General features: G+C 35.6%; 1 protein-coding gene across 5 annotated transcripts in view; it reads left to right on the top strand.

Moving 5' to 3' along the window:
- The window catches only part of LOC117106762 (WAS/WASL-interacting protein family member 1-like), a 33,927-nt gene that overhangs the window by 9,449 nt on the left and 8,655 nt on the right, over positions 1-15,823 (top strand). For 2 of the 5 annotated variants that reach the window (XM_033248189.1, XM_033248194.1), the window contains exons 2-5: positions 3,637-3,694; positions 13,176-13,419; positions 14,034-14,222; positions 14,461-15,225. In XM_033248189.1, the coding sequence (XP_033104080.1) occupies positions 13,239-13,419; positions 14,034-14,222; positions 14,461-15,225 (1,135 nt within the window). In that variant the 5' untranslated portion in view covers positions 3,637-3,694; positions 13,176-13,238. Of the gene's footprint in view, positions 1-3,636; positions 3,695-11,654; positions 11,716-13,175; positions 13,420-14,033; positions 14,223-14,460; positions 15,226-15,823 lie in introns of all 5 variants that reach the window. The other 3 variants (XM_033248190.1, XM_033248193.1, XM_033248191.1) reach the window with 3 other exon arrangements.

Below are 15,823 nucleotides of genomic sequence, written 5' to 3'. Positions count from 1 at the left end.
CAGTCTAGACCGATCGTGTGAATAAGCTTCACTGCCAACAGTACGAAATGTGCGTACTGTTGGCACCACAAAGCTTCTACTGTCAGCTAGCGAAATGCGCGTACTATCGGCACCACATAGGATACCGATAAGGTTATCGCAAGTGGAACACGCGCGAACAATTAGATTGACATTTCCTGAGATAACGTATGGCCTTTTCTCTTCAGTAGGGCTTAATGTTACTGTCCCACTTTTTATAAACAATTTGTAGGAAGACCAACCTGGTCTTGTAATACTTGATGTATTTGCTGCCCATCATACAGATGCCGTAAAAATGCGATGATGGACAATAATATGAAAATTATTTATGTGCCAGGCAACCCTCGAAATTGGGACGATAAGTCCTCGGCAAAAAAATTGCCGACGTACATTGCACTCGCCTCGGCACTACGTCGGCAATTTGTATTTTTTAGTGTCTCTCTAACTTATGCCCTTACTACAGCTAAAAGGGATTATCTATCATCAAAACTACATCAAACAACAGCTACAGAACAAAAGCTCACCTGACTAGGCCTAACATCGATCAAGTTCTAGACCTACCTATTTAACTATCTAGCAAGGGTTTGATTACACTTGTTATCTCTGATCATAAAAACCGAAAGGTCCACTGATTAATCTCAGATAAGAAAGTATAATACATGCTCCAAGTATTGAAATACACGCCATCGTGTTGGGATTCAATATTTCGACATTAATTATGTCATCATAAGGAATGATGACATAATGATGATCTCTGATCATTGTATACTACATTGTATCCGACTGCTAATTGGTTAATTGTGAGACTATTGCTAATAATAATAATATTGTATGCATAAGCTCTTTTCTATTTTGTTTTCAATTTTTTCCTTCACACACCTGATAAGGCGGGCATTGACTGCCAGCGAAAGCTTGTGTTGAATAAAGACTTTTAATTTTCTTTGTATATTGTTTAGACTAACACGGCTTCATTACCAATTTTTAAAAGGCATTACAAAGTAGAAGTAATCTCAAATGCAAGTACAGCAGTAAAAATACATCTAAAATTTTATTTTTAAATATAATTACATATTTTTCTGAGGAACACAAAAGGATAGCATGTGTCAGTATCCTTGTTTCTGGCCTTCAGTGTGTTAAAGTAATGGAAGGCCCTATATGTGCACTGATCTGTTAAAGTAATGGTAGGCCCTATATGTGCACTGATCTGCTAAAGTAATGGAAGGCCCTTATATGTGCACTGATCTGTTAAAGTAATGGAAGGCCCTATATGTGCACTGATCTGTTAAGTAATGGTAGGTCCTATATGTGCACTGATCTGCTAAAGTAATGGAAGGCCCTATACAGTATGTGCACTGATCTGTTGTGTTAAAGTAATGGAAGGCCCTATATGTGCACTGATCTGTTGTGTTAAAGTAATGGAAGGCCCTATATGTGCACTGATCTGTTGGGATAATTTCAGACTCTGGTTGAAATGCAGGGGTTTCCCTTAAGGTTTTTTTTTAACTAGCCAAATTACTGGTCCTCAATCCCTTTCACTAGCCACTATCTTACCAACTTCAAAAGGCCCAAGTACCATATTTGTGACATGCTAATCATGCTTGCCATCACCGATGAAGTAACACTGACGTTCTGTTGTCTCTCTATGAAATTATGCCGCGAAATATAAATACAGGAATCTATTTGTATGTACAGTGCACACAATACGATGTTCGGTTTTCCGGAAAGATCGGTTTGTGGAACATTTCTATTGAATCCTTTCCGAATAAGGTAGGCTAGTTAGGGCCTAGCCTAGACGCTAATATGGCTTAGCATAGCCCAGTCAGTGAATTTGGTATGACTAGCCTACGAAAAGTTAACATATTATTTAACATATAATACGTACAGTACCTGTTGTTTAGCTGTAGTGCACAGCAAATTAAATTACTGTACCAATAAAATGAATGCTTTTATATTGTTTTTATGTGCATTTTCGGTCTGACATTTTTTTCTAAACTGTAAACACAACACATTCTTCGCGGTCACGGTGTGAAATGCGTTGTAAATATCAGGTCGCGCCTCCTAAACTCTGCCCGCTAATTGGTTAATTTTTTTTGTGGGGTCATGTGGCTGGGAAAAAATCCCATGTGCTTGGCTGTCATGACATCAGATCGCCCAAAGTTTCATAGTGCGTGACAGCTTGCTGAATTTTTAATTAAACAAATTTATTAACATAATTAAGAAACCCTCGTGGTTTTGTTTTAGAGTCAAATCTAAAATAAATCTAACAAATCTAAATTTCATTCTCTGCAAATTTCCTCCGTAATTAGCAATGTTTTTGGGGATTGTGAGTGTAATTTACATGTAGACTGACATATGAATCTAATGACATACCAAATCCAAATTAAACGTCTACTAAAAAGAGCCGTCGTAGAAACAATTGCTTTGAGTTCCTTTTTCATTTCAGGTTGATTAAAATCAATTTTTAAGTATTCATAAGGCGATAATGCACTTTATTAAAACAATGGGAGGCGTAACTATCACTTTATCTAACATTTTACTGGTGTGTCATTTTAATTAATAGATAATCTCCATGACAACGCTATTGGGTCGTCCGGAAATCGTTGCGTTGTTTTGTTAACTTTTGTACCACGTTGTATTGTGGGATGGATATATGACATGGATGTTTTAACTTCATGGTGCTCACACAGACGGAAATCAACTTCTCCTTGTCGCTGTAACATGCGGAGAAGTTGATTTCCCTCTGTACGTCTAGCCATGGATTCCTCCATGACCTAGCTACTGCGTGATGTTCATCTGTTTGCCTAAAAATAAAATAGCGATCTTGTTGACATTATCTGTGTGAAATATTTTGTAAAGACATCGATAAAAGGTGAATGAGTAAAACTTTAGGTATTTCGTCAGACTTTCATTGAAATTTTAACTGGTCATGCGGACTTGTTATTGGGATAATTAACAGGTCCACCATGCATTTTACTAGCCATTGGCCGGCGGACCAGCGTTATTTCGAACCCTGAAATGTGTTTGCTACTGTATAGTTCACTCTTTTTTTTGGTAAAGACGTTTTAAGCTGCTAGTGATCAGTACCCAGGAATTCAGTATGGCTGTTTACGTGTATTTTTAACTTAATTGAAGACAGCATTTATCACTATTTATGACTTGACAATTAAATCAGAAAAATGATTTTCAGTTTTGTTTTTATTCTAAAATTGTTAATTTATGATAATATCAGTTGAAAAAGCTATAGAAACTAGTTCAGATTTGGATGCCCTCAATTGTGTTGACTGCTTGGCAGGTATAGTACTTGGTGATGAAGCGATGTCAATTGGTAATGTGACATTGTGTACTACTCTGTACATGATGTACTGTTAGTTAATACTAATGTCCAACACAGAATTGACAGGAAAGTAAAGGAAGTACTTAACAAGAACTCTGACTATTGTTAAGGATTTTCTCTGACCTTTGAACTCATAGATGATTAAAATTTAGGTGACTAACTCTTGACACCCATTTTAACCACTAAAAAATAGTTACAACTGTGTCTGTTCATTGTTCCAGGGTACTTTTTGCTGACAATGGAGCATATTCTAACAGATCTGTTATTGTTTTGTGTTCTTTCAGAATGGTTCCCAGTAAATAGTGGTGATTCATTGAAATTTAATTAAATCATCAGAGAAAGGTAAAAATATATAATATATTTATTTGAAAGAACAATTGCTTAACAGAACATAGGCAAGGTTGTGGTTGGAAGTTGTTGCTCATTGCCAAGGTAGATGAAGGATATGATGAAGATGATGGTAATGACAGTGACCACACTAGATAACTATATTGAATTAGGATACAGTAGATGAGGAGCATTTAATGGGAAAATTGTGCCGAATCATACAGATTGTTATTGTTTGATTGTTGAATTTAGTTTTGATGTACTGTAGCTTGTAAATTTAGGACCTCAAGGCCCATAACTTTTGCTTTGTCTTGGAAATAAATTTTTTCTAAACTGTCAATTGTATACACATCCCATACGAACTCCATTGGATTCGACTAATCATACCATAATTTTGTGTGTCAGTTATGAAATCATGTATTAAATAATTGAATTGTAGTAATTTACAGTAATCTGTTTAACTCTATTTAGAAACTACTACAATATGAACAATTTAAAAATTTTAAATGTAAGCGAATAGATATTTGAGAAAGCATTTTCTTGAATAACCCAAGAATTTGTAACAGCTATTATTATTCAGTTCCTAAAGATTATGGTTTTTAAAATTTGCTCTGTTTCAAAAATGATGGAACCTTGAGTGGTTTGTTGCAGTGGTTGCAGTGTAGCATCTCGACCTTGAGGTCTGGGTTTCAATCCTTTGTTGCACGTTCTGCTTGTGTCCTTAGGCAAGGCACCTTTTTTTTATACCTTTTCTAGTAAACCTGCCGCCCGCCAACAATCGAATAAAACTAACATTTTGTTTTTTTCGCCAATTGCCACACTCACCACTACGAAAAAAAGTTTTTCTTATGTTTACCGCTGCCTTGAATTCACCAAAAATATGATGTATCTTTTACCTAATTATATAAATTTAAAGCATTTAACCATCCCATTACTGCACTGTTTACATTGAACAATAACATTTTATTTTTATTTTCTCCTCCATGTGGGTGTTTTTGACAAAACCATAGAAAACAAAATTTTATTATTTTTTTTTCTAAACTCTGACGATTAAAAAAACTAGATAAGTTTGTGAAGCCAGGAATAAAAAATGTGTTGACGGTTGTCTGTGTTTACCCAGGAGTACAAGTGTGTGCCTGGTAAGCTTTAGTTTTGGTTCTCGTGGGTAAAGCTGACTTCATAAGGACTCCAAAACTATGAACACAAAATGTGCTGATTACAGCGGAAACATCAACTTTTTCCCAGGGAGGAGCCGAGTATGTAGTATGTCCTTGATCTATTATGGGAAGTGCTTAGAAGCCTTGTTGCATCATTTTATTATTTCATTCTCTTTCCTGTAGGAAAAATATGTCCATCCAACATTGTTTCTAATCATGTTGACTAATATAAAGTTAAAATTAATCAGTTTTCTTGAATGTTTCAATGACTCCCATTAAATATCTACAATGCATTTCTATAATTTGCCAGACAAATTGGTAAATTACATTTTGCTTGTTGAAGAGCTATCCTCCATTCTCAATCCAATTGAAATAATCAATAGTGGTGTGTGAACCTATTCATCAAATTTGCCAAGATAAACATGTATAAAATAAAAGCAGACTGTTTTTGAATCATCAAGTTATTGATTCAACTCTTTAACATACAAGGAACATCAATTTACAAAATAGAACACTAGAAGAAAATAATTTAAGGTTTGTCACTAGATTTAAGCTGGGCTCACATTAGATCCGAATCAAAATTTGGGCTGCTTTTCTGAGGCACTGAAGGCCGGTGTCTCTATTCGTACATACACTGATTCGATGTTCTGATTGGTTTGATGTGAATATTTGGATTCATTGTGATTGCACTTTTAGCATGGGAGTGAATGTGTGTATGTGCAAGTGCTTAGCAATATGTACAGTATGTGTGGAGATGTGGTTGTGGGATAGGAGTATTCTTTATGTGATTCACACCAAGTCTTGTTACCATTGGTGTCTTTCTGTTGTTGAATAGGGCAGTACTCCGGGAGACAATCTCCTACTCTTTTCCGAAGAGCGTACCATATTCTTTAACAAGCAAATGCCCCCCCCCCAACTGAAACAAGGAGAGCAGCAGATGGAGTTGAGCCGGGGACCAAAAGGTCTCAACAGTTCCACGATACCCCTTACAGCTAAAAAAATTAGAGCAGCAGATGGAATTGAACTGGGGACCAAAATATCTCCACGGTTCTGCGATATCCCCTCCAGCTAAAACAAGGAGAGCAGCAGGTGGAATTGAACCGAGGACAAAAATATCTCCACAGTTTCGCGCACACAGTTTAGCCAACCGAGATAAGATGCTGTGGAGACGTGTGTGTGGTATGGATGTATCAGTGGGAAAAATGTGAAGTGAAGTATGGATAATTTTTTGGAGGGAAAGTGACTAGCAGACCCAGAAATTTTTGCTGGCGGTATGAGTGGCAATTGGTCTAGGACCTACAGTATAGTCTGAGAAGAGGAGAGGGTGCGGTCCTATGTTCTAAGTGGGACGGGTTTGAGTGTTACCCTTTTATTTTAGCCATTTTAATCTCTTATCAAAAGGAATTTACACTTATATATTTTTGGCTGCTGCCAGGCAGGGATAACATACAGGTACTATATGTTCTTTTTACCACTTCATGGATCCACTACTGAGATTTAGATATATCTTATGAGATGGAACTGAGTATGGATATTATATTATAGAATACTATTTTTTCAATGGTGAATTTAACAGGAAAACTGAAATAGAACTACTATTAAACTTCTGTCTAGCCATACATTATAAAATGGAAGAAAGCTGTGTTAGGACAGCTGTTAGGCAACCGTATGGTAGTATTTCTAGGTTGCCAACAGATGTCTGCCTGACTGGTTGAAGTTTGTTTGAACAAACATTTCATGTTAGTCAATATTTTATATATCTGCGTGTACTTCCTTATACTTACTAAGAATTACAGTACTGCTTATATAGGAAATGAAAGTAGATACCTGTAATGATATTAACAATACTCATTGTACTTATTCATGCTTTGTGTTCTGTATGACTCTATCAGACGGAAAGCTTTATTTGTTTTACGTATTCCTTTTACATGCAATCGTAGTACAATTCTTATTTAGAGGATAGGGTGTGATGCTCTGTAGACTTTTTCTTAGTTTTGAGTTGCGAGAAAAAAAATCATGTTTGTTGGTTTATTGGTACGATTTAGACTGAAGGAAAAAGCTAATCACTAAGCTACAGTACAGTCTTAATACTATACTAAATTTGTCTTAAATTAAATTTGATAGTATCAAAGTTCCTAATCATCTCATTTGGGTTTGTTCACTAGATAGATAGATAAATAAATGGTTTATTCAATAAATTCACATAAAAAATACATCATTGCAGCAGAGCTGAATTGTGATGGTATTTAAAAAAATGTGACCCAAGCTCACAAATGGGCTGTAAAGTCATCAGATATGGAACAGAAAGATTACAATATAAGGTTTAAAATGAGGGGTCAACCATCTGAATTGGATACCTAAAACCAAAGTTAGGGTGGTTTGAAAATCAGACCTCTAAGGAAACCTCTTCGTTTTGAGAAAGCGGCCTTTAAAAAATGGTTTGAAAAAATAATAAAAGGAGGAGTAGTCAACAGATGGCCATAGCTACCACCAACTTCTTGTTGTCCAATAAAAATGAAATTTTGACTAGTTGTTCCAAACATATAATGCAACCCATACACATAATTTGAATTCGATAGTCTTTTTTTAAGGGGGACTAAGACCAATTGTAATAGGGGGAGGGGATTTTAGTATTTCTGCCAGATTCAGGACACCACAACGATGTTTAAACAGGTAACGTTCACTGTGCATACTACCACCAACTGTCCACAAGTGTGACATACGTTGTTATTGTCAAGTCTTTAACATGCCCACATCTGCCCCCCCCCCCTTTCTGTAAAACAGAAAATGTGTATCTACGTACTTTATATTGTACTAGTAAATTTTTCAGATATTGGAATTAATTTAGTGTAATCAATCGTTGCTTTAGTAATCATAATATAGTCAATCTATTACCAGCTCTTTCTCTTCCAACCATTATTCCCAACCACTATCACCTCTCCATACAGAAATTATAAGAAGTCAAATAAAACTGATGCTCACATACACTGGAACTCACACCAAGACAGCAGCAATATACACTACCACCACCCTCACTTCCCCCCCCCCCTTTCCATCATCATCGGCATTATCGTCTTTCATCCGATGAATGTACTTTCTCATCATCGTTTACGCCTAGGCTTAGTTTGATATCGGATTCATCTTCAGAGCATAAGCCTCCCTTCACATCAACGTCGAAATCATCCTTCTCTTCCGGCGTTAAATCTTCATCATCTGAAATGGTCCCTTCGTCTAGATATTTGTTGATTAGGTCAAATACCTTTCTGTTGTCGTCTTCATTGAAATCTAAGCATTTAACATCGTTTAAAGCGTCAGCAATTCGTCTTTCTACTTCACTACTTCTACATTTCGGAGCCATGTTGAGTGTGTGTCAAGAAACCTTGTCTGTATGGGATCCACGGAAAGTGTAAACAACAATCACTGGCCAATCAGAAGCGCGATTCTAAATCATGTGGTATTTGTAAGCCAATCATGTCTAGTTTCTTACAACCTAACAACATTGCTTGGGTTTTTCGGCTAAAAATACCATTCATTCTATTGGTTATTACAGCTTAAATAAATATAAAAGCCAGAGTTTAACCAATCAGAATGACTTATACATAATATTTCTTTATAAATAAGTAGAAAGAGGGCGTCAATTATTTGCTGAAATCGAAATATAGCCGACTTAAACATACAAAAAAAATCATTCTTTTAAGGTTGTCTTTCTACTGTTAAAATAAAAAACATTTTTCAAAGACAAACATTTTTAAAACAGGCCCCTAGTTGTTTTAATAATTGCACACATTTTAAGAATATGATTGTTGTAAGCAAGTATTGATGATCTTAAAGGAAGCATTGTTCTTTATCTATCAACAGCTGATGGTGGACAGGTGCTTAAGCTGTGTTTATAATGTTTCAGCATACTGTTATTTAAGTCACATACAATCAGATTAGTTAATCCATCGTTTTGAAATAATATATTGTCTTTAGCAGCTTGGGTCTCTAATTAGAAAAATTATAATAAAGGTAAGAGGGAGACATCAAAATATTTTCCTGATTGTACAGTAGGTAATGGACAAAATTTAATTTTATAAATAGAAAAATTCCATTTGTAGTGTGTTCAGTTGTGGTATATTAGGTGACCAAGTTTTTTGCATGGTATTTTTGACACAATTTTGGCCAGTATTTTAATATATAAATTCATTTTCTGCCAAGTAGGTTAAATGCATACCTCTCTGTTTTCTGCCTGTCTGTCTGTTCTTCTCAAAAACAATAATAATAATAATAATAATAATGATAATAATAGTTATGCAAAAACTAAAATGGTTAATAATAGTGGAGTTGTACACATTGATCTTTAGTAAGAAAGAGATGACACATTGAGGAACAAAGGTCAAAGGACAAGTGTAAGGTCATAGCAATCTATAAATTTCCTTGAAGCTTACCCCTAGAGCATAAAAGAAAACATTTAAACAACAGTGCGTATTATTAGGTAGTCAGGCACTGGGCAAAGGTATGCAGTGCACATTTGCAGAACTTCCTGTCTGAGTGTCTTTCAGATGTGTAATATACACAACTTGATAAATGATATTTTGTATCGAACAATTGCACTGTATTTTTACCAATGATTTAAACTACCCAAAATTTGGAAATTTCTTTCTACACTCATTTTTTACCACTAATTTGTCCTTTTTTGGCATTAGGTCAATTGATTTTAAAATGATATTATATTCACCCAGTATTTCACTCTACTTCAGTACACAGTTCTGTTGCTTCTACTGTAATTCCTACTTTCTCAAAATTTATGCTGATATTGTACTTGTAAATTGATGTATTTTTGACAGCGCTGCATTACGGACTTCTGAAAGTGTACAGTGTATTTGATCCTCCTTAACCTTCTTATAATTCAATCATTGTATTTAGTCAGTGTCATCGCAAATGAACCCATCAAGAAAATATGTATTTTCATCATAATGAATTTTTAATAGCATGGAAGTTATTCTCTAACTCTGTCATGATAATAAAAAAAAAAATGCGTGTAAGTTACCTTTCGGAGTTGTAGTTTAGTTTCTGGGAGCTTTTGATGACATCTCATCATCTTCGTCAGCCGTTTGAATCTGGCGGTTAACCGGCACATCAGCATTGATGTTCGTGTGATGACGAAGCAGGCTATTGTATATGGGTGGTAATAATTAATTTTGTTTGTTGTTTCTATTGTTTACTGTTAGGATTATAATAAAAAATAGATAAATTAGACACAAGATGATTTTTATGGGACATTACATTGATTTTTTTGCAGTCTTTTTTTTGTTTCCATCACACTTAATTTATTTAAGCTTCCTTTATTCAAGGTGTAACAATTTTCTTTATTCAGGGTGTAACAATTCAGTGACTAGCACTGCTTTCCAAGGAAGCCCTGGTACACATTTATAGTAAAAATTTACAGAAATATGTTTGCAAATGTACAATTAAAATTAACTAAAATGTAAATTAAAAACAATGATACAGTAGACTAGAACTAAAATGAAAGCAGAAAAACCAAAATAAAAATTACAAGGTAAACTAAACTCAAGGAACGGTATTAATGAATACAGATAAACAAAGCCACCTTTTTTAAATAGAAGGAGAATCAAAATTATTACGAATGTTGTAAGAAGACTGTGCCAAAGAGGAGCAGCTCATCACTCTGGTATGAATAGTTTACAGTTAGCAAATGACCTATGACCTATGTTTTATTTTCATTAATAATCATTAAAGATGTGTTCAATAATACCAGGTACTCAATTCAAGAGTATTAATTGGCTTCTCATTGAAGTCCTCTCAGATGCACTTTATACTATACAGTATACAGTAATTCAATCTGTGGAAATTGTATTATGTGGAAACCATAATTAATCATTGGAAGAATGTTTTTCTTCTTGAAAAGTCTGTTAATTTTAAGAATGACTATTTTATCAATTTGAATTTTCTGGTGTTTTATTATTTTGGATGTTACTGCAAAGATTTACAAATAGGCTATGTTTACATAATGCAATGAGGTCAAACATCCACATCCTTGTTCCACGTTCAATATTTTAGTAGGATGATCATTTTTAGAATAGAAATAAATGTAAATGAATTGATAGCATGATCCACTGGGATGCTAAGCAGTGTTGTAAAACAAGCTCTGAAGGAAATAGTCAAAACCATAATAATCCAGACAGCTGATTCGGCATTACCAGATAGTCTATATATGGGATAATTCAAACCCGATTGATCTTGGACACGTGGCGTGTTGGCTTCCTAAAATCAGCAATACATTTTTGGTGATTTTTCGTAAGATAAATGATGATACAGTATAAATTTATTAGATTGCAATAAGATTTATGAAAATAAAATCTGAACATTAAGAATCAAAATTTGAACATTGTAGATTGCAGAATTTTAAATGTTTAGGGAAGAACAGTGAATGAAAATTAGAAAAGAACATTTGAAGATGTCATACAAGGAAATATTGTAAGATCTGTTCCTTACAATATTCAGTTTGCTAACAAGTTTTAAAGATTGACTTAAAAGCTTCGACATGTAGATTATAGCTTGCTTTACTTCATTTTGAATATCCCATTAGGAAAGACTGTTAGATATTTAAGCCAAAAGCTACTATAAAAATCAAACTCTCGAAATGCTTATTTCGATAATGTCAACTTGACGTCACTAAAGTCGTCAATTAAAGATGATCCGTCCTGGTAAGTGTTTTATTATGTTACAGGTATTACAATCAAAAGTTCTTTGTTGTTGTCCCTTGTTTAGCTTATAGCCCATATGTGTAGTAGTGATTCCCATCTCTATTCTTCCAGTTATTTCTGTAGCGGCTGCAATGCAAAGTACATTTATTTATAGGCAGTTGTGCTTTTCTTGGTAAGTCCAATGTTCAGATTTTTAGCAATGATTAATATAATTTACTTTATTGTCATAGTCAAAACATGGGGGCTTTTGGTCAATGGCTTTCTGGTTGATGGTTTTTAGGGATAACTACTGTATAAAGTTACTCCAAGTTCCCTGTTGTGTAGTTATCTGGGGGTTGTGTTCGATTTCGTAAGCATTTGGAAACGTACTGAGCATTCAGTACTAAAACACATCAGGTAAGGCAACATCAATTTGTATTAATACAGTAATAAGGAAGCAATGTTATTTGTAATTTTGAGTGGGAGTTGGTGTGAATATTTGCCCTTCCCTGCATTGAAATTCATTCAACACAACCCAGTACACTTCCTATTCCTAAGCACCAGACATTCAAGGATTGACATTCACAAGACAGATCAAAGGTCACTTCTGCCTTCCCATACTATCCTTCCCTAGAGTAGTCACTCTGAGATTAGCTAGACGTGATCACAGCAGACCAAACTTGATAATCCAACTCTTTCCCAGACAGAATCTATTTCAACTGTTTCCCAGGATCTGTCAAGTACTATAAAATAAATATAACATTATTATTCCCAACACCCTTCAATTGTTCATCCTCATATCATTTGTATACTGTATGTATTCATACACCATAATTAAGAAAAAGTTGTCAATTTAAGAGAAACAATAGCTACTGTAATGAACTGTAGTATAGTACACACACATCTAAAACAAAAACCAAAATGATGTACTGTGTGGTGACCCATAGGAACTAAATCTTTTTTGACACATAGGAAGTAAACTTTTAGCAATCTGACCCACAGGAAGTAAATGTTATGTATGTTATTTTTTTCTATATATATAGTTGTATATAATATATATAATATAATATATATTATATAACATATTATTTACATATATATGTATATTATTTATGTATTTATATATATTATTTACACATATATATAGCTTTGCGAACAGTTACTTCAGCTTGGTCTGTCCAAGTAAGTTTTTTATCAATTATGGTTCCTAGATATTTATATTTATCGACTTGTTCAACTTCTGATCCATTGATTTCAAGTGGGTCAATTTTGGGTTTTTTAATTCTAAAATCAATTATTAATGTATATGTACGTATGTATACGTATATGTATATATACACGTGTATATGTATATATATATATATATATATATATATGTACGTGTATATATATGTATATATATGTACGTACATAACTTTTTAAGTTATGTATCATGCATAGGAACGTTGACGCCTGCAAGGCTCTGGTTTAGGTATGGTTTTGGCTGATCTGCGATTAGTGTTGTAATGTACAGTTATAGAGTGTTAGACAAAATGAAATTAACTTATTTTTGTATAATATATTTGTAAACAATATAACTTTTAGTAGAAATATTAATTAAAGCATTTATAAAGCATGGATAAATTAATGTAGATTTTCTTTTACTTCTTGCAGATACACCATAAAAGGCTGTATCAAGTGAAATCATAAGATCAAACTGATTGTTGGACGTGGACTATGCCACCACCTCCACCGCCCCCTGGACCTCCCCCACCACCAACTTTTAATCAAGCTAATACAACTCCTCCTGTTCTATCAAAAAATGAAGCAAAAGGCAGATCAAATCTTTTAAGTGAAATTCATAAGGGTAAAAAGTTGAATAAGGCTGTCACTGTTGACAAAAGCAAACCTGTCTTAGGTAAGTATCTTATAATAATAATAGTTTCTTCATATTCATTTTTCTGCTGTGCTTTTTCATTACCAAACAACCTTTTACCTACTGTACTTGATGGATCGTTGGCCAATTCGATTCTATGGAGAACTCTACTGCGCAGCGTACCCATTGGATTGTTTTCAATGATGATTTGCAGATGGCGTCACTTAAGAAAGTGCTCACACTAGCTGAGATGGATGGATTCGTCAACAGTGGTTATCTGGTTTAAGCTGGTATCACTGTAGGCATTGCCAATGAGTTATGAATTATATTTATATGCGAGGCACTTTCGACTGATGTTCATGATACAGACTCCCACCAGTAAGTGTGCACACACACCAATGGTTGGCCACCAGCCGATGGAGTATGTGCTCTCCCAGTGGGAGTATTGAATCTTAGCACTGCACTACAAAAACAAAAATCCAAAATTTGGACACTCCAAAAGAATTAATCATATTCAAGGATCTCATGTTTATAATGATCAACCTTTGATTTTGTACTTAGCACTGTTCTTATGTACTAAGTCAGCAATGATTTACAAAGCTGTGATTAATTTATCACCCTTTACTCATCACATTTTTCTGTTCATCTCATTTCAGGAAATGCCAAATCTTCAGGAGGAGGTGGAGGAGGTGGAGGCGGCGGAGTCAGAAGTAACACAGGCAGTGGTGGCGGTGGTGGAGGAGGTTTTGGTGGTGGTGGTGGTGGTGGAGGAGGTTTAGGAGGACTATTTGCCGGTGGAATGCCTCAATTAAGGAAAACTGGTAATTTGCCTGCATCTAGATCAAGTAAATTTTTATTTTTTGTTCATTTTCTGTTTTCTGTTTGTGTCTTTTAGACAAATTTATGTTTCTGTTATATTTGGACAATTTGATTTGATTTGATTTGATTTTTATTTGATTTGAAGATTGTGATGACAATATAATGAGCTACAGATATTAGTTTTATAGCTTGTTACTTAATTATGATAAATATTTTAATTGAAGCTTTCTTCATTCAGTAATGATTAATCTTTGTTTGCTTCAGGTCAAGGTCCTACTCCTCCCAGGGCAAGGGCGCCACCTTTTGTACCAAAGTCAAATGTAAGCAGTAATAGCGGACAGTTTAGGCCGCCAGCACCAAATTGTCCACCACCTCCACCTGGAAGTCGACGACCTGTACAAAATGGGGCTAGGAATACAGGACCTTCTCGTCCTCCCCCGACGCAAAGAATGAATAACTTTGCACCTCCACCACCACCCCCTCAAACCAGTAAAAGTTCTGTGGCACCTCCACCACCCCCAGATAGACGTCCCATTTCATCACATAACCAACCCCCGCCACCTCCACCTCCATCACAAGACAAAAAACCAGTAAATGGTATAGGTAGGCCACCACCACCACCGGCTGGACCTCGTGGTCAACCACCACCACCACCATCAAGAGGATCATCTACTTTAACTAATGGACCTGTACCAGCAGTACCCAGAAGAGAAGCAAATAGAGCTCCTGAAAGAAGGCCTCCCCCAACCCCAGCAAGGGCAACTGGTCCTCCACCTCCTCCCCCTCCATCAAGAACAGTATCTTCAGCTTCTAGACCAATGAATACTCCCCCACCACCACCACCTCAAGCAGCACGGCCGCCGCCGCCACCCAGAGGAAGAGCATCATCAACATCTGGTCCACCACCACCTCCAAGAGCTAGACCAAATTCTATGGCTGGGCATCCTAATAATGCGCCACCACCACCACCTCCAAGCAGGGACAGACCTCCATTGACACCTTCAATGAATAACGTAACAAATAATAATCGTGAGTAATAAATCATTTTTCTCTAGCATTTTAGATTTAGGCAAGTCGAATGGCTTAGGGTTAGGGCAGGGCGCCGCAACCTACAGCGATAATATTGGCGCTGGTTCTAATAGCATTGCTCGCCTATGGTACTAGTGGTGGCAACAAGTCTTCCCGGATAAGGACTCTAACCATAGGCCTAGTGTACACAATATGTTCTTTGTGCACTTTAAAGAACCCAGTACTTCTCCATTTAGCCTCTTGGCAGCTGATTGGACATGATTTGACCCTTAGGGGAGAAGAAAGTAAGAGTAAGTTGGTGCTCGTCTGTGTGCATTTCAGCCTAGTTAAAGCTGCAAGTGACGGGTTATTTCCAACCTCTACCTTTTATCTTTACCTTTTATAGTATGATTTCTAGAGGTTGTTATTGCTTGGGTTGAATTGAAAAATAAGGTCACAACCTGCAAAATAAGCTCACAACTTGCAAAACAACCTGCAATAATAATGAAAACATGGTGACAGAAGCTTTTCCTCCATTGGGCCAAACCTCTGGAACACACTTCCACTGGAAATTCAAAACTCACCAAAACACTGACTGTTCTTTATATGATATACCTAA

Source organism: Anneissia japonica, unplaced genomic scaffold (genome assembly GCF_011630105.1).
Source record: "Anneissia japonica isolate Jap-2015-1 unplaced genomic scaffold, ASM1163010v1 scaffold2471_len1564793_cov202, whole genome shotgun sequence".
Taxonomy (NCBI): Eukaryota; Metazoa; Echinodermata; class Crinoidea; order Comatulida; family Comatulidae; genus Anneissia; species Anneissia japonica.
This window is presented reverse-complemented; position numbering and strand designations above follow the sequence as displayed.